This window comes from Hesperophylax consimilis, chromosome 14 (genome assembly GCF_061612785.1).
Source record: "Hesperophylax consimilis isolate HC1 chromosome 14, BYU_Hcon_1.0, whole genome shotgun sequence".
Lineage (NCBI taxonomy): Eukaryota > Metazoa > Arthropoda > Insecta > Trichoptera > Limnephilidae > Hesperophylax > Hesperophylax consimilis.
Window position 1 is genome coordinate 24,433,512 of NC_142849.1, and position 26,749 is coordinate 24,460,260.

The 26,749-nt window shown below is 34.4% G+C and overlaps 1 protein-coding gene across 3 annotated transcripts in view; it reads right to left on the reverse strand.

Annotated features, from left to right (window-relative positions):
- Window positions 1-26,749, reverse strand: part of Atg16 (Autophagy-related 16) — a 419,651-nt gene that overhangs the window by 366,253 nt on the left and 26,649 nt on the right. For all 3 annotated transcript variants that reach the window (XM_089639326.1, XM_089639325.1, XM_089639324.1), the window contains 3 exons: window positions 23,701-23,944; window positions 18,915-19,020; window positions 18,109-18,251 (listed from right to left, as the gene is read on the reverse strand). In XM_089639326.1, coding sequence (XP_089495452.1) covers window positions 18,109-18,251; window positions 18,915-19,020; window positions 23,701-23,944 — 493 coding nt within the window. The remainder of the gene's footprint in view (window positions 1-18,108; window positions 18,252-18,914; window positions 19,021-23,700; window positions 23,945-26,749) is intronic.

Sequence of the window (26,749 nt, forward strand, 5' to 3'; positions counted from 1 at the left end):
GCCATTGTTCTTTCAGCTTCTCAAATCCTACAATTATAATAACACGCGATTTTTCCTTGGTCACTCTGGAGCAATTGGCATTGTTCTTTCAGCTTCTCAAATCCTAAAATTATAATAACAAGCGATTTTTCCTTAATCACTCTGGAGCAATTGACATTTTGTTATTTCAGCTTCTCAAATCCTACAATTATAATAACACGTGATTTTTTTAATTTTCTTAAACTATGCACCACCAAGAAACATTGCATTACAATCGTATAACAGACTCATTAGAACAATTTATTGGGACCATTAATTACCCATTATCTTGGTAATTCGCTCAAATAGAGTGTCGGAGGCGTATTTCTGAGATTCCAGAACACAGATTAGTATAATTAATTTATTACGATAATTTATTATGAGAGATTATGCAGCTAACGTTTGCGTAATATTTCCAACGGATGCAACTGTTTAAACGCAATGAGAAAACCGTTTATGATTAATTCGGTCTATGAACTAGTTCCTGATTTATTGCAGGGCTGTTCGTAATCTCGCATAACTTGTAAATTTACAGAGTGAACATTTAACATACATAGTGTTAAGTTAGTCTATTTTCAATACATGTATTAAGTATGTTGGTAGAATAATGATGGGTATAATCTAGAGGTGGGTCCTATAAGTACTTTTCGTTACTGGGTACAATGAGTACAGGTACAAAGAAATACCTGGTAAAAATACCGGTGACAAAATACTCAAAAGTATTAATACCGACCTAAGGATTGATTCAGAATAAGTAATTTCTAAACTGCACTCACATAAATTCTACCCACATATTCCCCACAAGTTTTCTACGTAAGCTTGATTCCCCCATTAATTATTCGAAATTCAGGAGGGGGGGGGGGTGTTAGAGAATTTATGTGAAACATAATTCCACACAAAAAATGTATACATCCCCAGGAAATATTTAAAATCCATGGGGGGGGGGTTGTTACAGAACTTCTGTGAAAATATTTTCCCCACAAACAAAAGTATCATATGTGATTACCCACAATAATTTTTTTTCAAAATCCATGGGGGAGGGTGCCTACAGAATTCCCTGTCAAAAAAATCCCCACATTTTTCTGATCAAAAATAAAAAGTACCCATCAAAAATACCTGGTAAAAGTACCTATTTAAAATATTTAGTCCCGGTATAAAATACTTGTGAGTATTTTGGAACCAGGTATGTTGGAGATTTGTCACAAGTACAAAGTATCGCATGAAAATACCCGGTACTTTTACAGGGTACGATAAATACGCCTCACCTCTAGTATAATCAAAAGCTCCATTATGCAATGATCGATTTTTATTAATAATCAACACTGAAAACACATTAGATTCAAATTATTTCGAAACATTTATGTGGATTCTTGTGAAAGATCGCCATTACTGCAAAACTTTTTAAATATTCAAAATCTAATATGATATACACTTATTGTCCCTTTCTCGCTAATAATAGAAGTGGATATACAAATATACCTGTGTTTACCAACATAAATGTTCTTAGATAGCATATTGTTCGACGTGATACAGTGATGGATACAATCAAAGTATGTTGATAATCGAAACAATGGCGATGCTTGGAATCTTTTATTGATCAATCCTTCTTCAACGAATGGAATAACATATGTTTTAAAAATCCCCCCCCCCACCCACCCCCACAAGAAAACTTTTAAATCTTCCAAAGCTTTTTTACTGCTGTTCATTCAAAAGAAATAAGAATATTTTGAAACATTTTATCGAAAAATCTATCTAAATTATATCCATGCAAATGAGATAAAGATTTATTATGCATGCACAACAATTAAACATATGTTTAGTGCCTTATTCGTCTTATAAAAGGTGATATTTTATAGTTTAAACGCAAAAGCCATAGTTAAATTAATTGCTTTTAAGGATATTTATGATTCGATCGATAAAACGTCGATGAAATACCATATATGGGGTACATCGTTTACTGAAATAATGTTAATCTGAGATTGATGAACCTCCATGATTCTGTGCAAAGGAGGGCAGTCCGTATGATTAAAGTTTCAATTTTAATTTTGTGTTACTGATTTTGTAAATATGACGATAAATTACATTAATAAATGAATAATTATATGAATAACAAAAGTTAATGAAATGAACAAACACTTAAATAAACGGAAAAAAATAATTAAATAAATGAACAAATAACTAAATAAATGAACAAATAAATGAACAAATAATCAAATAAATGAAAAAATAAAGATGTCATGTTTGTGAAGTCTGAAGCGGAAAAAACCCTTGAACGGTGAGATATGGCGTCATGAAATTATAGGATTTATAGCCAAGAGATTTCTTAAAAAGCGTGTTTTTACTATTTAATCCATTATTATTAAGAGACCTCGACCATGGCCTTGGTGGGTAAGGCTCTCAAACCACGATCCGAAGGTTGCGGGTTCAAATCCCGGCGTGCGCAAGTAAATTTTATTGTTGTTTTATTTTTATTTTATTTTGTTTTATTTGGAAAACCAACAGTTATAATATTTTATTTTAAAGTGTAGCAGTATAAGTAATATAAAATAAACCAATAATAGGTTTCCACTGATGAATCTTAATTGTTTAGTGAATATAAGAGAAAAAGTTCCATTGGCCTATGAGGATGGGATGGGATGGGATGGAGGAAGGGAGGGGTATGGGATGGATCTAGTCTATGTGGTGATTAACATGCTAATGTAAATGTTAAATAAGTGTTGTACGAATTGTTGAAAGTATGGGAAGCCCGGTGAATGAATGTTTCTGTTCTGGGCAATCTATCACGGAGGTGACTATTTTGTAATAATAGTACATCTGCGGAGTTTCTACGACTTTCTAGTGACGAAATCTTGAAAAACGCGGCTGACTCCTCATGCTTTGTAGTATAGTGTTGTTTCATAATTTAATCTTTTATATTTGCGGCACGTTCTAGAATGAAAATACTCTCAGTATCGCCCTGGTGTGAGACCACCATTTAGAATTGAAACGTTGCTTGAAATGACTTTAACCATGTTTGGTGCCCAGATCTGAATAGCCAGGTACTTCCCGACCATCCTCTTCCCCATCTCCTTCCCCTCCCCACAACCTTCAGCCTCACAGCATACCCCAATTGGGGATGCCATAGTCTCACTGGCTCCAGATGGTTGGGAGAAGTTGGAACTCTTGCGCGGTATATGTATCTCTTATTTTATAACTATCATTATTTGCAAAGTAAGGTAAACAAACATCAACAAACTTTATGTTTTAATCTAGTTTATTATTTTTTTTATTCTTTCTCTCCTTATCTTTTCTATTCTTCAATCTTTAGTTGTACAATATTGTTCCATGATAGCTCAACACAGTGACAATTCAACACACTTTTAAAAAGTGATATAAAGTCATTAGGAACGATGAAAATTATTTTTTTTAACCTAACCTACATAACCGAGATAGTATAGTTTTTGTTTCATCACTTTCCATGATTTTATTTAACTTTTTAAATATGTGATGAATTATCATTGTGATAATTTATCCGGTTACCGTACAATATATGTTTTTTAATTATTCTAAATTTTGCCTGTCCTAAAACGGGAATTCCCCCTAGTTGGTCAGTAAAAAGATTTTCCAAATGTATATAATATCCTGTAGGTACTAAATAAAATAAATATATATTGGAGGGGAGGCGGATTGTGCCCACAGTTAGAAAACCATAAACTTTATAATAAGGTGTTTTAAATACACGGTTGGGCCGATTGAAGTCTATACGTGCGCCAATATCACGGAGAAATCTGTAGTTTATGTGCGCGCTGAAACAAGGGAAGAATGCACACATCGATAGTCGATAGGGCTACCGAGAGTAGGTACCAAGCACAGGCCCATAAAGGTTTAGCACGTGAAGAAACAATTTGTAGCTAATTATCACGAATTGCCTTGTGAATAAGGTTAGATAAATCTTAGGGGGCAAGGGATGCGGAACCATAAATTGTAATAGTTAATTTTAATCAGAATTAAAATACCAAATTAAAAATCTTTAATAAAAAATAAAAATATAATTATAAAAATGTTTTCTAACATTGTGATTCCTCAAAAACAACTTTTTGTCGATTTGAGAATTTCGATTTTTTTCAGTACCCAAAGGGTTAAAAATACCTGGGGTCGGTTCTACGCTTCGACGCATTTTAAAAGATATTAAACAGCTGATATAAAATATATGCGCCCGTTTTTTTTTGTTCAAATTTGTTCCATAAAAATTTCAACGTCAGACTCTATTCACTGGAAAAAAAACCTCAAATAAAAATGTTACATCACAGAATCGACTCCAAAAGTGATATACTCGTAGATCAACGAGTTTCCCGTTTGCACAAAGGGTTTCGGGGCACCGTGTATAATAATAATAATTGGTTACAAATATTTAATTCGAAACAAAACATTATTTCATATTTAAATAATATTTTATGTTTTTTTTATGGAATAAAAAAATATTTCGAATACCGGTAGCCTAGTAAAAAAATATTGAGGTTTAAACTACATCTGGACAGGTGTGTTCAACAAATGCATATTCGTATTAACGCTTGGATAGCAAACATTTTCACCAGACAATAAGCTGGTCTTCTTGCAAGATAGAAAGACGAAATATTGGAAACGAGCACGTCAAAGGTTGCCGACATTATTAGCAATCTATGAGTCATCAATCTAACTCAAGTGGGACCATGCTGGGCATGTTGCACAACTAAAAATATTACACTTCGGATGGCCCCCTTAATTGGAAAAAAAGAAACAAAGATCGCGCACAGGTAAAATGACAATAAATCAAAAATAAAATGAAAATGATCAAAAACAGCAGAATTTTTTGATTTTAGTTGAAATTAAAACTCTTCAAAAATTTGGATTCATCAATATTTTGATTAAATTCTTTGACCCGACTACTAATTGTTTTACTTCCCTGAAGCTATGCGCAGAGATAGGAAGGCAGGAACATTAAATAAAAATAACCTGAACATATTCAGAAACAGACAAATGTTTTTATTTTTATTTTCTGCAGGAAATAATTTACGAAAAGAAAGTTCAACGAAATTCTTTGACTCTTTCACCAATTGTTCTGTTCCCCTGTAGCAACGCAGGGAGTGTTAAGAAAGGGAGTTGGCAAGGAGCGTGATTTAACTTGAAGTGCGCCGCCGCTAAATTGATAGCGCCGCCAGACTCTCGATTCTAAAGCAGGACTCGCAGCAGACTGCATCCAAATATAGGCTGGGAGCACTGAATATATAATTCACACTAGAAAAGCCTTCCATGAGAAACTGATGTCGACACTGACTTAGTACATTTTGGTTCTAGCCTTTTTTTACGTGACTTCTCACAAGGGCGCCGTTGTCTGTACGGTGTAAAGGCAGAGGAGCTATGTCGCCACCTGGTTGGGCAGCATTGTGATGCGGGTTAAGGTAAGGGATAAATGGATTTATTAATGTGGCTCTTGAAGATGCCCTGAGTATATGAAGGTGGAAAAACAGACGCCGGTAGTTCGTTCCACATACACAAAAACGAGTCGAAGAAGCGGCCCGTTCATGAAGCCGACATTAACCATGTACGTGCACCGGGGATCAATGCTGCTAGCTCCTTAGATCAGGCTCATTTTAATACCTGTAGAACAGACTCACCATGCCCACATTGCGCCTGTGCATTAAAGATGGCAATCGGTCTGTTAACAATGAATTGTCAATCAGACGGACCGCCTTCCGATAGACAGATTCTAGTAGGTTTTTCAAGAATTGTGGGGCTCCAGTCCAGAGGTGGCTCCCAAATTAAATTGATAGGCGAACTTGAGATTTGTAAAGGGTTAGCACGCGCTCTGTCTCTTACACTGCATATCGCTATTCTATTTGATCGAAATGAAAATTTACTTGCGAATCGCTTATTTTAAATTTATACACAGAATGTTCAGACTTTGGATCATGAAACACGACCACATCGCATTTGTTGTGTTCTTTTTTATTCCATGGCTGGGAGCTAGACCTTTGGAGATAGTAGAGGGACTAGCAGTGAGAATAATAACAATTAATCGGGCGATTAATGACTGATTGCAAGAAGCATTAAATGAGGCTTTATAGGTGCCTTATAGCAGATAAGTCGATACACATCGACGTGGTAGTAAAATTACCCGACACAATCTAACAGCAATTTCATGTGGATAATCTAAATTATGATCGGAATCGATAAATACGATTTAACATGGTTATTATGCCTGCTTTACACTATATTTTTTTTTGGTAACCGGATAAATCGTCACAATGATAATTCATCACATCTTTAAAAAGTTATATAAAGTCATGGAAAGTGATGAAAAATTATTAACTGGGTTATGTAGGTTAGGTTAGGTTAAAAAAAATTCATAGTTTCCAATGACTTTATATCACTTTTTAAAAGTGTGTTGAATTGTCTCTGTATTGAGTTATCATGAAACCATTTTTTTCATACCGATCCCCATATTGGGACGCATACCAAAAAATTTCGCTTTACACGATCATTATTTTCATACTTAGGATTTCATACAGATAGTTGATAGATCACAATCATAAAAGTATTTGTCACTGTCATTTGCGAGCTGTGTCACGTGCTTGGTCAGTATCCAATCGATGTTTTTGTTTACCCGTTCAGCTTTAAATGATTTTTATAGGTGCCTGGGCAAAATTGCCTACAGTGAAATCGATAACTTAAGAATGTCGGAATTGCCGATTATTTTATATCGATCCATAACGTCTTATGTCAATACAATATTGAGGAAATCCGCCATCCACGGTCAGTTTGCAATGTTCGCGAGCACGTTCAAAATATGATTCTGACAGTCAAAGCCGCTGCTTTTAGCGAAGCCTTCAAGGTGTCGGATAAGCTGTCAATATACTGACTATTTTGATAATGGTATCCGTTATGTAAAATAAGTGGCTAATTAATGAATGGAGGTGAACTAACTAAGCCCTAAAGTTGAAAGAAATCGTAGACATGATCCATGAACGATCGAAACGCGATCAATTGATTCCGTTCCAACTTGGAGGAACAAAAGTTGTTAGTCATAACTAAAGACCTCATGAACTAATTAATTTCCTTTTTTAGTGTCAAAAAGGACATGCAGGTTGCAAGTGTATATTAAAGTTATTATTTCAATTCGACTTTGCATATTTATTAATATTTTTTTAATTTTACGTAGCCGTCTGACGCTAATTCATTTGCGATCTGCCAGTATTGCTAGCGTATATCTATATCGGTTGGCGTATCGATAGTCGGACCGTGCTAGCTAAATCGCTACGAAATCGTCGATAGTTCCGCCTATCGATCCGACATTGTAAAGTTATTAATTAATACTGGCAACACTAAAGTAATTTGACATTCCGAAACATCAAAAGTCATACATTTATGTAAAAATATTAATAAATTGGGATTTTTTAATTGAAATACTAACCTAAATATTGATTGGCCATCCGTATTTAATTTTTGGCATTAAAAAGAGAGTTAATTAGATCTTCATCCACAATACAAGATATACCTACCTACGAAACAAGTGTCAAAACATGTTGTTTCTCCAAGTTCGAACGGATTTAATTAATTGCATAAACGACGTCTTGCAATCCTACGCGTTTTATAATAAAAAAATAAATTAATCAATAAAAAATATAAATGTAAGATTCAAAAAAAATATTTTTTCAAGAGAAATGTATGAACGCGTAAAGGAAACAACATCACTCGCGCACCGAACAGGGGGAACACTGGTACACAAAAGAGTGTTTTATGTTTTATCTCAGTTGTTTTTTACACCACATACTCTTTAATTTAGGTAATCCTAGAAAAACTATTCAGTTATCGATCTACATTTGAAAAAAACATATCGCATTTATATTTCTTTAGATATTAAATAATTTACAACAAATTCTGGAAATTTACTCCCCCTTCCGTCTCACTTCAGCTCAGTAACATTGCTGTAGTTGCCCCGCTCGTATCCCTTCCATTAAAAATATTCGCCGAGCTATGCAGGTGGCGAGATCCCGCGAGATACGAACTCGACCGTAAAAGTTGCATTTTAATAGAAAGGGCGGTGTCGTAATATTTGAGTCACGTTTGCTTTCCTACCATTACTTTTTACCTTTTTGCATTACTTAAATGATTGACCACTAGTTGAAATATGGGCGTCGGCATAAATGGACAATACTAACTGTAGCTACTAATTTCGAAGTTATACAGAAAGGGCTAAATTCCGGTCGCTTACACTGCATATTTCGTATGTCCTTTTGCTATACTAAGATGTTCTTTTGCCGGGCCAAGATGTTGGCCTGTCTGGAATACATCCGGTGTGTGTCACAAATTTTATGAACAAGATTAAAATTATATCTGTCTCTATTTCTCACATGAAAAACACATGGACCAGACAAAGACATTTATTTTATATACAAATTTTGAAGGAAAGTGTAAACAAGGAGTTTGAAAAAAGTACAGTATGGTTTTAAATAGTTTATCGCAAACATGTGTTAGCAATAATTGTGTTTTAGTTTATGATTCCTAACTTTATCGTAAATAATTATAATCTGTGAGACCGAACCAGTTTCTCTCTGTTACATCTTCAGACTGGTAAGTACATTTTAAACTTTGGAAATGGTGTTTTTTAAATACTCTTAAAGGGGTGTAAAACATTTATTCTATACGATATTAAATTTGAATGAGGAATGTGGAGATCCGTAAAGAGTGCAAGGCTGATGTAAGCGTAATGAGTAAGATTAAGAAAGGGACGCTTAGATGGTTTGGGCATGTAGAGCGAATGAGTGAAGATCGAAGTGTAAGGAGGATATATGATGCAAATGCGAATGGTACCAGAAGTCGGGGACGCTCGAGGAAGACATGGTATGATCAAGTGAATCAGATACTCGAGTCGGGACATGTCAAGAGTCAAAATAATAGAAGAGTATGTATGAGACTATGTATGAATGTGAATGAGGCAAGAAGTGTGTACCAAGACCGAGTTTTTTTGGCGATCCGTCCTCTCTGCCTACCCCTGCGGGGAAACGGCGTGATTAGTTAGATATTAAATTTTGCAATTTAGTCGTTTGATTTTATTAATGAAATAAGGGTCGGAATTTCCATCTCGGTATCTAACTGCATATTTTCGCAGCTTATTATGGCATCTTTACATAAGTTGTAAATTTGGTTCGAGATTCATATTTATTTCATGAAATGATTAGATATAGATTATGATTTCCTTTATTCATATCAATAAAGTACATTTACTTTTTAAGGCATTTTTATTTGGTGTGCCGCGGAACAAATCACATTCATGGTTAGGAGCAGTTGGGACTCTTGTGGGATATTCACAGAAAAAAACATCAAAAACAGGTATTTCTGAGGTTACAATAAAATATAACTATAACAGTTTTAAAATATCTTGTTTTTTCACTGTTTTAATCCGTTTTATTTCGAACCTTGACAGAAGGACGCGTTCCCAGATGATCGCGTTGATTTGATGTCATCTGCGTTCACCGTTAAAAATATAAGTGTCCTAAAATGAAAAACTTTTAACTGAATATATAAATATTTATATATATATTTTTCTAATTATCAATTTTACGCCCGTAATATACCTTCAAACGAACCCATCATTTATCGTAAGGTAAACACTACGATTTGATCCTAAATGTAAATATAATATATCAAATCATAAATTAGGAGAATAAAGAATTTAATACCTTCATTAATATCTAAATATGCTATAATATTCGCAATAACATCCGTAACCAGTTTGGTAGTGGTAGATTTGTTTAAAAAATATATAATAAAAAAATATATTCATCATTTACAGACCATCCTATGCAAGAAACTAGCCACCCACGTCGACGCTTAATCGCCAATCGGCAGTCGAGATTCGGAAACGAGGCGCGATGCTTGCTACGTACCCGCCTTCTCTGTTTTCTTTGAAAACATATGCGTTATGGTCTAAATTCATTAGAACATTAATTATGACTTTATTTATGAAACGATTTTGATAATGACTACTGAAATATGTAATATATACTTCCCTCTAATTATAACCAAAACAAATTTCATCGAATTATGTCATTAACACCTTTTAATAAGCAAAACAAATTGGGGGACTGAGTGACCCCGCTTCGGATCCAATGTGATTTTTTTATTTCCGGGACGAAAGGGTTAAAAATACAGTATTACCTATAGCTTAGAATATCTATGACAGTTTCCCTTGATTAACTTTTTTGCTTTCTTATAAAATTATTTAGAAAATAAATAAAATCCACTTTTGTGCTCGAAATCGAACATTTCTTGACTGCGTTTGTCAAGCGATTTTAATGCCTATTACTTACATTCGTGACAATATAAGGCATACCAAGAATATACACATTTTTGGATTGTAGCTTCCTCTTAAGGTTTACCTGACCTAACGTACGGATAGACTGGCAATATTTTTAGCGCACCGCCCATTTTTATGAGTACAAACCGTATCTTGATAAGTACGATATTCTTATGTGAGGTGAAACTACAAAAAACACAACAGCGCAGATGCCAAAGCAATAATTGTCTCAACCCTGTCTCTATTCATTAATTTAAAAAGTGTGTTACAATATGAAGTTAAGGCCGAGTGTAGTTTTTTATTAATTTAAAATAATGATTATATTATTAAGCAAATCGATTATGATAGTGTTTTCAACAAGTAAAATTTTTTTTATATATTTTTTATATTAACATAGGCTTAGTAATTATTAAAATCAAATCGAAAATATGACCTTTTTCAGACCGTAATTTTAAGTACTTAAAAAATTATTTATTTATATTATTTCATTTAATTCATTGTTATCTATTGAATTTAATGTGTTAATTATTGTGCATAAAACTATGTAAAACCAAATGCCAAAATGTTTTTAATAGAGATATACATAATTAAGAAATTGGCACATACATCATCATACATGTCATAATATGGAAAATCAGGACTAAAGATATATGAAGAAATAATAATAATATAAGCGATTAGTCATAATAGACCCGATATAGTTTTACATGAAAAAATTAAAAAAATTAACTTATATCATTGATGTCGCTATACCAAATTTCTGTAATATTCAAAAATCTGTTACTGAAAAAATAAGAAAATACACAGATTTAGGAAATGAAATAAAAAGAATTTGGCATTCTCAGACTATAAAAATATTACCATTCGTTATTTCGGCTACTGGCATTATACCTAGCTCTCTAATTAAAAATTTAGGCGTATTAGATCTTTCAAAAAAATTATATATAAAGATGCAAAAGTCGGTCATTTTGAATACATGTAGGATAACAAAAGATTTTTTAAATATTTATGTTGAGGGATCAGTAGGATTTATAGGCCCTGTTAGAAGTTCTACCGAGCCGAACCCTCTGATATGAAAATATCTGGAGTCGGTGAATTATTTTCCCATTTGATCTTTTGTGAGTTGAAGTGTTATTCTTGTATTGTTTTGTATTTATTTTGCTTATATAATGCACTTGCATAGTGTTGATTGACTAGATGATCATTTGTGGAAAAGTGAGTGGAAGGGTTTAGTTTTTCCTATGGGGAAGATTTAACCCGGACAACAAAATCGGAAGCATAAAAAAAAGAAATGTCAGGCTTTCTGTAAAAATATTAAAATACATACAATTAAATTAAATGTTACCTTGTATATATTCGTTTACATTCTAATTAAATAAATAATACAAAAAAATAGTGCCATCTGGTAACTGAAATTCATAACTTTTATAACGAAGATTTACATTACCGCCATCTTACTGTTTTCAGGCAAACGTTTTTAAAATAAATTCTAGTTAGAAAAAATATTGTTTTGGAAATGAACAACAGAGTTCGTGTGTGTCGAAAATAGTTGATTTTGTTAGGTATACAATCACTCTTAACACTCATAGATAATATTCTTTATTTCAGGAGTTAAGCAGTATGTACCTATGTAAAGTTTCATACAAGATTGCCAGCTCGGTCTTTGAACACTTTACAACCAGTTCTGTACCTTCCTTCTATTATTTCTTACCTAATAAGTACATTTTTATTTTTATATCTTATGTTTTCTAAGTTTAATAACTATTATATTATTTAAGTTTGTAATTAAATTTCTTATTTTCTTAATTATATTGTGTTATCAAATTTATCATCTAGTTTTATAACTATTTGTTAATTTTTAGCTACATCAATTAATGAAATTTTACAACCTATAAACCATAATGACTCCCAACACTCCCCAACTCAAACACGAGAAATAATTTCTCAATTGAGTTGGGCAGTTTCGTTAAAAATTTCTAATTTTTTCGCAATCAGCCTCGAAATATCGACATTTGTAAATTATTCATCATCATAACTGCTGACAAACTGCTTTGGCAGTTTAGCGGGTATAAATAATAAAAAAAAATTGTAATGTGTTTGTATATTCAAAAAAAAAAAATAATAAAATTAAAAAAAAGTGCTCGTGTATCATTTCCTCAAAACAAAATGTCAAATGGTCACACACGCGAAATTCACAATACCTAACAGTAATACACATTAACAATCAGTAATAAATACATATTGTAGACTTTTTATTGATATTTAAAATATAAAACTGAAAAATATTCAAAATTTTAACGAAATATACTCGTAGTAACGTAAAACAATGAGAGATGGCAGAAATAAAATGTCAAATCATCAAACATACATGCGAAATTCACAATACCTAACAGTAATACACATTCAAAATCAGTAATAAATACATATTGTAGTCTTATTAATATTTTAAATACAAAGCTGAAAAAACATTCAACATTTTTGTTATTTGATTTTGGGGTGTTATGCCGTGTTGCGCTAACTCCTTCTTCAGCCAACGTTTCGGACAACGTTACAGTGTCCATCGTTTTTTAAATTTTACTGTAAAACTAGCTCGCAGAGTAGTGAGCTGGCAACACGGTATCGCACAGACATTACACATCTGCCTTTATGATGGACACTGTAACGTTATTGAAACGTTGGTTAAAAAAGGAGTTAGCGCAACACGGCATAGCACCCCAAAAACAAAGAACTAAAATACTTTTGGCCGTGAAAATCTTAAATCATGTCTGCTTAGGAGTCAGTTAACCCAGAGGGAGCTTGTGCTTCACGCGAGATCAGTCACTTATGGCAGGTCAGACCCAAGATACGCTTAGTTAACCGTCTGCTTAGGAGTCAGTTAACCCAGAGGGAGAACTAATTACAGATGCTTCACGGGCCATCAGTCACCTCTGGCAGATCTGACCTAAGAGGAGATCTGTTAAACGTCTGCTTAGGAGTCAGCTAACCCAGAGGGAGCTTGTGCTTCACGCGAGATCAGTCACTTATGGCAGGTCAGACCCAAGATACGCTTAGTTAACCGTCTGCTTAGGAGTCAGTTTTTTTTTTTATAGTGAATACCTCACAAGAGTCCCAACTGCTCCCGTCTGGAGCCAGTGAGACTATGGCATCCCCAATTGGGGGATGTTGTGAGGCTGAAGGTAAGTGGGGAAGGGAAAGAGGAAGGTGGGGAAGTACCTGGCTATTCAGATCTAGTCACTAAACACGGCTAAAGCCATTTGGAACAACGTTTCAATTCTGAATGGTGGTCTTACACCAGGGCGATACTGGTAGTATCTTCCACTCTGTACACTCTGTAGTTAACCCAGAGGGAGAACTAATTACAGATGCTTCACGGGCCATCAGTCACCTCTGGCAGATCTGACCCAAGAGGAGATCTGTTAAACGTCTGCTTAGGAGATCAGCTAACCCAGACGGAGAATATTCGTTGGAACCCTTCTTGGAAACCAAAGGGTGAAGGGAACCTAGAAGGTTTCCTATGAACGTATGAATGAAAATTAGACTCCAAATTTATACCCATAATAGTGTTCACCGATTAATATAATTGTGCATTTATTTAATAAATGTGTTATAAAACAACATAAATTAGGATAAAAACAAAAATCATTTCAAGAAGATTTTCGTACCTATACCATTTTGTGTGATTTTATTTCAGAATTGCGTCTAAGAAATCTTATAAAGAATGGTAATAAAGTTTTACAAAAAGGGAAAATCAAGAGTTTTAAAAATTCTCCATAAAAATTCAGTGTGAACCTACTTACACTTTTTACTAACTACGGTTACGTGGGTCAATCGTATTTACTAGTATTTTATTTTATTTGGGCTTAAATCAAAAAAAAAATTACATTAAGATATGCATAAATCCCCTGAAGTTTACAAGTTTTTAATAATCACACACAAATAAAAAGCCTGACATCTATTGCGAACAAGGTTGCCACATCACTTTTCACTTATTGCACTGCTTACCCGGGGACATAGGCAATAAACCAACATGAGTACAATAGACACACTTTCCTTTTATGTGCGTACTGCAAAAGAGTCCCAAATATCTGGAGTCTATGGCATCCGAAATTCAGGTATATTGTGAGGTTGAAGGTAATGAGGGTGAGGAAGATGGGTAAGTACCTGGCTATTCAGATCTGGTCACCAAACACGGCTAAAGTATCAATCAATTTTTCGATTCGGAATGGTAGCCTATCACCAGGGTGAGACTGAAAGTATCTACCACCCTGTAATATACCGTAAATATGCTATATATTATTTGACACTAATAAATTGTGAAACAACACAAATTGATTAAATAAATTCACTTGTGCACTCCGGGATTAGAACTCGCAAGTCCAGATTCGTAGCCAAGGATCTCTCAACTGTGGAAGCTGTCAAAAAGCTCTCTTTAGTGAGTATAAGCCATCAAGTGAGTATTTTACGAGGCAACATTTATCTAACAATATCCCTGACAGAGAAAATTCATAAAACAAACATTTTGATTAGACATAGGTAATAAGAGAGTATGATTAAGAAATAATGTATATTCTTCAAATTCTATGAGTGTTAGATAGAAATTGTAACGGACGTTGTTGGCCACATTTTTCCATTTTTCAAAAATATGTTTACATTTATAAAATGTGCCAACTCCACGCCACTGGCAAATTCCTCACTCCCCGCCACTGCTCATTTATATCCCGTTTCGGCCAAAATTGCCCGAAAATTCTCACCCCGGAAAGCATCGATACCGTATCGCGCACGTACCCCGGCCGAGCGGTACGATGTTCAGTTTTTTTTATACAAATTTTACTAACTAAATTATAATTTATAAAATGTTAATAATACCTGTTTTAACTTGTACATCTCCTCAGCGGTAGTCAAATAAAAACTATTCGCGATATGCTACAACTGAGGAGATATTTAAAATGCCTTTTTTTAACGATTTAATATAACCATTTTTTTTATAATTAATTAACATATTTGTCTCTACAAAAATCCAGGAACCTCGTAGCATAGTGAATCTTTCCTCTTTCGGAGCGCTATGTTACTGGGAATGTGTCTATGAACCTTAAAACTCTTGATCAACGCCGAGATATCAGAGACCTAGTAATGCTATATAAGATAATCCACTATTTTATTGATAGCCCATACCTTTTACAAAATATTCATTTCAGATGTCCATTAAGAGTAACTCGATCTCCGGACACATTTTATATTCCTAAGAGCAATACTAATTATCTTGAAAATGTATTTATAAGAAGAAGCTGTAGCACCTTTAATAGATTATGCACAAATATCGATGTGTTCAATACGAGCCTCGCAGGATTCATAGCATTCCTAAGAGAGTAGCGTTCGATCGTTGTGGGAAACTTAGTAGTGTTAGTGTGTGTATTGTTTTTGTATGGGTTGAATCTGTAGTCTTTTTATTTGTATTTTTTTGGAGATGTTCCTTTTCTACTAGTTAGTATTTATATTGTATTGTATTATTTGTATTCATATGTTTTTCTACCTTTATATAAAATGAATATTCTGTGGAAACTTTACTGGTTTATGCAACTTGGTAAAAATGATTTGTATAAAAATATATTTGTATAACTGTTTGTTTCCCAAATAAAATAAAATAAAAAATAAAACAAAATAAAACCTGCGAAAAATACTGTCATAACCCTTTTACAATTTTATTTTACAAACATTTCTTACTTTTTGTCGTATCTTGACAAACTAAAAATCTAGTTGTCAAGATACACATTGTTATAACTACTATGTAATAAAACTATGTAATTGTAATACAGGCGAGCTTGCAAAGTCTCAATTTCAAGCGTCTGCCTTCAGCTAATCCACCGGCAGAATGAATATGCGACGCTTTGCGGTGGCTTATGTACGCATATGTGGCGCGGGTAAATCCCCACCCCTTTTTCGGTTGACAGCCAAATGTCGGCTGCGAGTCAACCTTATAGGATATAAGCAGTGACAAAAATAAAATAAAATCAGTTCAACTTTACCATCCAAAACAAGTGTTTTACTTCTACAAGTGACTCTTGCCCTCCAACTGCCTCACCTCGCCTAGTCTTCTGCTCCAAATCTTCTGGTGTTACCTCTTCAAGACCAGCCGGCCCTGCCTAGGAAAACCGCCAAACGACAGAAGCGAGCAGAGACGACAGCACACCCAGTGCCCAACATTCACCGAGCACCGGGTGCGGAAGGCAGATTGCCATAAAATATACCACTATCATCATCATCGGACGTAAAGGAGCATTCCCATCGGTTGAAGACACGGTTTGGACCCGGTGCCCAAATCTACAGTCTTGTGCGGACTCTTGTCCAGTACAGAAACATTCAACATTCTGGTATTTTTGTCTCTTGTTTTCATGCAAAATGTTTGAGAAGGAAGATAATTATGGAATAATTTAGCGTGTTACACATTATTTGTCAATGGCTCACTACGTCCCTCTGCTGGGATCAAATATAGCTTCATTTTTATTTTATAATACCTAAATTGTTAGTAGCGTATTAATTACACAGGTTAACTCTCCTTATACATGTGTGCATCACTAAACCGCATTTACAAACTACAGAAAATATTGCAGAGGAATGTTCCCTTCACCAGTTTTCCAAAGGCACATCTGTGCTGAACAAAATGATTCCCAACACATCAACTATCTTAAAAACCTCAGCATTCTACTACAACGTCTATTCTATTAACCAAATTTGCCACGAGCGCGATAGCGCTCGCGAAATCAGTTGCTGTTTAGCGAGCAGTAGGGGAGGTCGCTCGCACGCATCGTTAATTTTTTATCTTTGTACGTGTTGTACATTAAGTTCAAATTATAATATTATTAGTGATTACAATATAAAAAGGATATAGAAAAAGACAATTTTTAACCCAAAATGTCGGAATACGAAAATAGTTCGAGTGAAAATGAACACTCTTCAAGTTGTGAAGAAAGCGATAGTGGGAGTGACATTGTGGTGCGGTAACACCGGTGCAGCAACAAGGATTACAGCGCTGTGAAGAGGAGCAACTTGATTTGTGCCTCCTATAGGAAGGGGCTCCATGGAGTCTGTGCGGGAAAGCACACATGTTAACTTTTATATTCCAGTTTTTGTTATAATTTTTGTTCACAATATATATTTCCATAATTTTCTTTGTATTTTATTATCCTTGAACAAGTTTTTATTACGAAAACGCCGAAAAAATTATTAAAATTGGAAATTTTTTTGGAAAAGAGATTTTTTTTTTCGAGACAAGGGTAAATGACATCAAAATCAAAAGATTCCTTTGGCATTTCTAAGGATATATGAGTAAAAAACAATGGCACTAAAAGAGTTAATGTCAACAAAGGGCTCCGTAATCAAACACAGGATGAATTTTGAATTTCAACTGAACTACACACATGTTGTAGTCGGCATAGAGAGGTAGGAATTAGGTAGGTGGACAGCAATAATTTTGTAGGCAGGAATCAAAAGGAAAGATATAAGGTATAACAATGCTAGGTACCAACAACGTCTTTTAATAATAAAGGGTACAAATTTTTAATATCTGTGTTTTAAACTATCTCTTGATCCTTATATATCTACACACAATAACAAAACGGTAACTGGATAAAAAAAAGAACAGTGACAAAACAGAACACGATGAATGAATAGGATAGGTTTGTTTGTTTGTTTGTTCTTTTACTTCAATGTTTTGATGAAACAAATTATGCAGGTGATATTGTAGGGTGATATTGTAGTTATATATTACAAAAACTCACCCTTAATCGCTGATCTGAGACTGTCCACACCCGGCTGGCAAAGTCGTTTGAAGCTCCGAGGATCAGGGTACCCGTGGAATCAAAGTCAACAGACATCACAGCCGCGTTCGATCCCACCAGCATGCCTTTACTCTTGCAGGCACCTGGGGAAATACACATGGTATTAGTAAAGATCAGATTGCATGGTTTAACCAGGGGTAAGGCTATTTGGTTGGCTCAGAGCACATTTGGTTTGGCCTAAAATATTTTTGAAAAAGTAGACAATATTTCCACTTTCCAGAAATATGTATCAACAGATATCCGAAAATATCAACAATCTAAGAATATACAAAAATTTCAACAAATAATATCCAAAATATTTAGACATATTCATAAAATATACAAATATCCACTAAAACGCAAAAAAAATAAATTTTAATGTACAAAAGTATTGCTCAATTGGACCTACATGGTGTCCAAATAATAACAGCACGTACCTGAATGATTTTAACCAGCAATTCCTGAACATATTTGGAGTAGATGTCATTTTGCTGTCTGATGATAATTTTTTTCAATTAACCCCAAGAGAGTTAGTTTATGAGAATAAAGTGTTCAAAAGAGTATATTATATGAGTTTATAATAAGAGTATTTCCTTTTTTAAATTGTATTTATAGTAAGTATTATAAAAAATCGAACTTTGAAAAATCGAAAAAAAAAGTTTCTATCATTTGCATTACCCCATCCGATAATACCAAATTGTAACAGTGATTGACTAAGATGTAGATCTTGATAAATGAAATAATAAGAACATTATTGTAATAATTACCATTGGAGACATCCCAGAGTTTTAATTTCCTATCAGCCCCTCCCGTTGCAACTATTCTATCAGTCGGGCTGAACTTGACAGCATTCACTTCACTGTCATGAGCATCCTGAGGAAAAAAGCACAAGAATTATTAAATACCACAAGCCAAAACCATGTAAATTATTATTCTCCGTAAATATCCAGATACACTGGACATTAAATTGTTTTAAAAACACTTTGAATCAGTTGAATTATAATGATGAGTATCCTATTTCAGTCACCAGAGAAGAAAATAAAGTATTTAAAAAAAAAATTTGTGTTCACTTGGCGGCTATTATTATTGATGTATAACATAATATAAAATAAAAATTGGGTTAGGTTTTTCTCTTTTATTTTTAACCCAAACTAAGAACCTAAAATTGGTTTTAGCTTGGGTTTGAATAAAAAATAAACTATCCTAAAAAATCTACTTTCAGTATGTCAAAACATGATGTGAACAAAAAAAGTAATTTTTTAAAGAAACTACTATTAAAATGCATTGTTTTGCATCTCCGGTGACTAAAATAGGTGCTCCTCCTTGTTATGAAGATACAAAGAAGTAATGTGTCTGGATATTTAACTGATTCTCTTACCTAGTATGAACTCATGATCTATTGGGATCATTGCATGTAAACAACTTTCCTCACACCCTAACCTCAAACTTTATTCCCAGCATTTAAAAAAAAAATTACCAAAAACCTTTACCACGAAGCTGGTGTATTCAATATTGAATAAGACGCTCAGTCAAATCGTAAATTTCTGTCGAACATCGAACAAGAATTATGGTCCTTGAATCGTTTGATATCGAACAAAAAAGCTTCACGCGAGAAGGTACACACATTGAGACGTGTTCGAATGACCAAAACCATCGAGCATGAACGTGCTTGGGAAGATACATATACAATGAAATTTTATTCCCTCCTTCCCCCCAGCCATACAAATAAAAAACACACGTAAGAATAAAACAGTACAAGATTTGAAACATTTAAGTATATCTTATTATCTCCGTTGGTATAAGAACTTACTATGTTATTTTAAATATCACTTGGGTTTGTAATAATATGTAGATATCTAAAAGTCCTACATACGGTACATCGGTTGGCGGTTCGACATGTCGGGAGCTGCACGTCGGCTCGAATGAAGGGCCTATTAAGTTGGAATAAGGGCCGGCCCTAATACCATATACAGCACCCTTGACGTTGTAACAAGTGCCAGCCGCTGTTTAGCTCACGGCCGGACCTGGCTGGGATCCCATATATGTTAAGTTATCAATTTGATCATGCTAGACCCCTTGATGGTACTTTCTTACAAAACATTTTCTGTGGATTTGGGAAATGTTCATATAATTTCCTTATGTTTCTAAGGGCATGAAAATAATTGAGGAATTTTAAAATTAAAAATTCGAAAGATTTTTTTAAGGTTGATGGCATTGTTTCAAATCATTGCATTACCTATTATAACAGTACCAGCAAAAGCTCGTACGTACTTCATCGATGATCGTCCTCTTCCTTTTTACAAGTCTTGAGTGAAAACGAAAAAGACTAGAACTACTAAAAAATACTAGAACGATTATGTCGCGTACAACCTGTCACTGGGACTATTATATAGATGTATTGTTATTATTACTCACCTTACTCTGATTTATATGTCAGTTGTTTTGAAGTATAAATTTTCTTAGAAAAGAAGAAATAGACACAGATTTGAGCAATTTCAAAAATGTTCAACTCTAAGGACGGGTTGTTTCGGAGAATTTGAATAATTCATCAAATTTCAACGTTCATTTTCGGGTTCTGTGAAAGACTTATTCAAGTTCTGTTTTTATATCATTGTAGGCTAGTTGCTTGACAAAACTGAAATAAAAACAGAACTTGAAAAAATCTTTCACAGAACTTGAAAATGAACGTTGAAATTTGATGAATTGTTCAGATTCTCCGAAACAACCCGTCCCAATACTGTACACTCTCAGTAATCTGTCGCGCGATTATCTGACTACTACTATAATTTGCCTAGTTGAAAGCACAAAGTAAAGTTTTATAATTCGCCGGTATTTGTATGTCAAATTCAGTAATCTACTACGTACCTAACTTCTATCATTCTTCGTGGTTCTTGCAAGAGCTACAGCGGCATACACCTATCACTGCTGATATTTTAAATAGTAAATAAATAAAAATTACCTGAAACATGGATAATTAGATTATCGTAACTATTTTTAGAAATAGGGAAGAGTTTGTAGATTGTACATAGGTATGTAGTTGGGAGTAATAGTGAAATGTTAGGTATGATTTGAGATTTTCACGTCCAAAAGTATTATTGTGATTTGTTTTTGGGGAATTATGCCGTATTGCTCTACCTCCTTCATTAGCCAACGTTTCGGACAGCATTGCAGTGTCCATCATTAGGGCAGATGTGTAGTTTAAGGCCTCTTTCACAGGGATACGCAAGTATCCGGTACTCGACGATTCAAGTATCTTGGCGACTACCGCCACATATCTGCGTGGAGGTTCATACACCAGCATTTTGTACATTCTTCCACGACGCCAGTCTCCCGAGACCAGCAGGTCGAAGTCATTACAACTCACCTCGTCGGGACTTTAAACATAATGGAGCAATTAATGAATATGATTGTCTAGCAAAAACATGATCTCATCATCAGACATTTTGTAAAAATGCTTTCAAAACAATTTACAAAAATATCAGCTACAGCAGTTGTGGTGAGGTTATGAAAGCTAGTTTTCGAGAGGTACGCAGGTCTCGTGACTTGTACCTGTAATGTGTACTTGTAACATGTATGGGCTGTGCACTGCAAGTTGTTTGCGACGTGAATACACAACATCGGTATTGGACACTTGCGTATTCCTGTGGAAGAAGGGCCTAATTGTATGTAAGAGTTGAAGGAGAATGTGTAAACATATGTTTGGTTGTTTTTTGATTTTCAGCTAGCAATATTAACTGAATATTATTTAGTATCATTTTTCCAAGATTTTTTTCACATTATCCATTAGTGAAAAATAGGGGACGGGAGATGTTTAAGATAGTCAAGATAGTTAAGATCGATTACTATTGGAAAATCGATTACTATCAAAACATCTATTATGGACGGAACATCAATTATCATCACACTGCCGATTATTGTTTGAATATTGATTACTACCTGGAACATTGATTACTATTGGAACACCTATTGAAATCGGAACCACGATTATCATAGGAACAACGAATATGTACTGTAGTTTATTATCAAATATTTATTCTTATCTTGATTATGTTCATTGCTAGTAACAGATCCATCCATGCAATTAGTGTTAAATAATCTGTTTTGAGCTTTCAATTGTGTATAGGGGGAAGGTACCTAATATTGTAGGTGTAGATTTGATTTATATCTACAACTTCTCTCCATGACTATAAATGTATCGATAAATGTTTTGTTTTGTAAATTTTTCGTCTTATATGTACAATCTTTTGTTTTGAATAAATTTTTGAATTCATATTCCTTTCATAGAAATTTAATATACTTATTCCTTATTATGCTGTCTCAGTAGATGTAATCTCACAGGGAGGAAATCCATAATTGGTTTTATTTTGCCTATATAATACTTATGTACAAACTGAAATAAATGTAAACTGTCGATTTCCCGAAAATTAATAAATAAATAAATTAGTAAATGTTATCAGGGAGGCATTCGTGGCAGAGGTTCAAATTATATACAGAGACATACTTGACTTATTTTAATCAGCGATTCTTGACATCATTTGGAGTAAAACGAATATTGAATTTTGGAATCGATGACGGATTTCCTGAAAATCTTCATACAAAAACCGAATTTACAAAGAAAAAAAAAAGACATTTTCGACTACGACAACATAAATAATGCAATTTTTGTAATATTAGCATTCTAGTTCACCCAAAAGACAAGAGCCGCCAATGATCAACACCCTGTATAGACATGCTCCTATAAAGTAACAAGTTTGCAGAAAGAGTAGGTTAGGTACTTTTCAAATGTTGTCAGCTCTTGAATATTTGAGGATTGTATCAACATGCTTCTCTTGAGTAGCAGATTTGAAGAGTGAGAAGGAACTTTACTAATATATTGTCACTCTCTCCCGTAGAGTGAGAAGGGATTTTGCATATATAGTCAGCTCTTGTGTATTTGAATTATGTATCTACATGCTCCTGTAAATTAAAAAGCTTGCAGAAAGAGTAGGTTACTTTACATATTTTGTCAGCTCTTCTGTATTTGAGTTATGTATTTACATGCATATGCTTCTGTAAAGTAGCAGATTTGCAGAAAGGGAGGTATTTTACCTATGTTGTCAACTCTTGGGTATGTTTTCACTTATATATAGATATCCTCTTGTATAATATACCAAATAGATGTTTACAAATAGAGTAGGTACCTTATGTAAGTTGTCAGCTCTTGTGTGTGTATTTGAGTTGTATATCAACATCCACCTGTATAATGTACTTAACAGATTTGAAAAGGGAGCAGGTACTTTACTTATGTTGTCAGGGGTGAAAAGGTATTTCAGTTTGTTGTCAGTTCTTGTTTGAGTTTCTGGACGTGAATTATTATCCCAATTTTCCATGATTATTGCTGGATATATGTAGAGTCCATCAAAACTACAACAATCACAACATAAAGTACGTCACAATAAAAAAAATGTTCAAGCGTGTGAGTAAATAATGAAGGATGGGAAATGAATGACAAGCAGTATGGGTAAAAATGTAAATAAAAAAATCATACATTTCTCAACATATTTATTCACTTACAAATTTGAGCGCCACTTTGCTAGGGAGCTGCCCCGAGTGGAAGGGGGACATGGGTGGCCCGTGCGGAAGGCCAAGGGGGAGGGGGAGGGGAAAGTCGCGGGAGGGGGAGCCCGCCCGCCCCCCCTGTCCCCCCTGAAACTCTCCCCCACCCGAGTCGAGGCTGCATATACTCCCCCGGCTGCTTCCCCCCGCTGCTTCACGCACCGCATCTTCCAGCTCGCGGCGCATTCGCTCCCCACGGATTCTGGAAGACCAAATGACAATGAAAAGAAGGTTAACGGTTGAGTGATTTGTGAAAAGTGATTGAGTCAAGAATTGGTATAAGAGGAGAATATAAAAATTTGAGGTAGTTAGCGCAGAAGTGGGGCATCCTAAAAAAATGTCAGGCTGAAATAAACAAGTTTATTTTTAACAAAGTTTAAAAAAAGTGGAGGTGGTTCAAGTAAAAGTTGAAAAATACTTGTAGGATTCTTTGTTTTGTCGACATAGCCTTCTCTATTCCAAGAAACAAATTATTTGAAGCACTTTCCAATGATTGCTTACTTCATTTTTGCATTTTTTCAGGTAACGACACTTCTGCGCTGACGAAATTACATTTATTGAATGGTGAATGGAGAAAGTAGTGAATCATTTTGAAATGTTTTAGTTAGGTTAATGAATCATACAGGGTGCATCGGCACGTATCCGACAAACTTTAACCAGCTATTCCTTAGCACATTTAGAGTAAAAAATGTTATGGGCACTTTGCTGTCCGGTAACATTTTTTTTTAATAAAAAATTAACTAAGTATTCATATTTTCACCATATGTCACCACTGTTTTATCCTTTGTCAAAGTTTGAAAACCCATGGCAATATTTTATTCGAGTTTCGTTGAATAATGTACGTACGTGCCTACATTGGCGCGCTTTTACGATCACAACGAAATGGCATGGCACCATCGTCTCATTTTTAGCTTTTATTATTTAGTGTGTATGAAAGAGCGAGGACGCTTTTTGAGACACTTGCGAATAACAGCTGTTAAACACGAGAAACAATGCCAATGACAGTGACGGAGTGTGGATTTTTTAATGTTTTTGTTTGTTTTTAATTGAAAAAAAAAAAGGAATAGCTGGTGAAAGTTTGTCGTGTACGTGCCGATACGCCCTGTATACTTAGGTTGGGTCATGTCAAGAGGTGGTATAACGCAAGATTAAACGATGCATGAATGCAAACGAAGTAGTGAGTTTGTGCAGAGTCAAAGTTGTGCGGGTGTTCTTAGCCCGTCTTCCCACTGAGTCGGTAAGGGTAATCGACATAAACCGAAGACCCTGCGCAGAAAAGTCCCACATTGGCAGCACTGCAAACGGTAGCGAACTTTACTTTTCTGCACAGGGTCTTCACTTTACGTCGATTATCCTTATCGACCCATTGGAGCAAAGGACTTAGTTAGATTAAATACTGTTATTTCAAATAAAATATTCTGATGATTTTCATATTGTTAATATACTATATCCAACTTACACTTTTCAATAGAATTTCGGATACTACGTAAGTACAGCTAATTTTTAAATGGTTTTAATACAAATGATGAAGAAGCACAATGCCAAAAGATCATCACATATTTATTTTATATTGACAATATGCACTATTGAGAGGAACGACTGCGTGGCGTTTTTCATACGAAACTCAATTTGGATTTTAGACCAAAATACCTAATGAAACTGATTAATTTTTTTTAAATCCAAAGGCATAGCAAATATCTAGTATGGAAATGTGCTACTTTATTAATTTATGATTTAAATTCTAAAATAAAGGAAATTAAATAATTCTATTTTTCAATTATGACAATTATTCGTGAGTTAATGATATTATTTGAAAAAATAATTTTGCTCTATTTAACGCATAAAATATTGAAATATAAAATTAAAAAAAAAAAAATTATAAAAAAAAGCATTTTGATGGGTGTAAATTTAATTTAAGTGATTTACATTGGAAGAAAAATATTTCATAAACAAATTTATACCTAAAAAAATGCTTTTTAGTAGGTAGGCCAAGATTATTTTTTAATAATTACAATTAACGCTTGCAAAGTTGTATCTACAATCTTTAAGTTAAATTCATTAATGGCTTATATATCATAATATAAAACAAAGATAAATAAAATATCCATATTAGACATTTGATATTGATTAAAAAAAAAGGTATTCAGTTTGCTTGGATATTTTGGCCCCAAAAGCTAATTTAAGTTTTGTACGAAAAAGGCAGCGGAGCAAGTGTGTGTGTTCTAAAGCAGACTCGGCCACAACCGGTCGGTGGCCGAGTTGACATCGCGTTTGGGTCCCACCCAGGCGTAATGTGTTCGATTCCTCGTCCGGCTAAGTCCTCCATCACAACACAAGCAATATTTTCAGCTTACTGTGGTGGTAGTAGGAGATTTTCAAATATTGTCAGGTTATTCGTAACCCGGGAATGTTTGTCTTTCTATTAAAAAAAAAAAAAAACCTCAAACATTTTTCTTTTCGCTCACATTCCGTGTGCTCCCTTTGTTGAAATATTGGGGAGCGGCGAGCGTGGCCACAGACATTATGTTATTACTTTGTAGATGTCCGACGAGGAAGACGTGCATGCTCTCAGTTTTTCGCTGAATCACAGAAAGTATTGCATCAGGAAGGAAACACAGATCTTGGATTCGATCGTACCTTTGACCATGAAATTCTTTTATTTATATCAGGAATTGAAAATCTAAGACAGATTTGGTTTAGGTAATTTCATCCGCGTCTTGGAAACTGATTTTGAATAATTAGTTTTATTTATTAGCCTTATATTTGTAGCAGTCTCGTTAAGTACCTACCGTACCGACAGTCAGCATTCTCAAGTTGCCGTCTTGTTTTTGCGAACTACTCTGAAGGACGCTGCGCTGCATTTGGATTTGGTTCTGTCAGTTGTGGCTCGAGTCTCGGTGGCACGAGACGTTCTGAAAGACTTGCCGACTTTGGCGGACCCTAAATATACGTAAGAGGCCCTTTAAATTGAGATTGATATACTTTAGGTTCTTAGGGATTACACTGA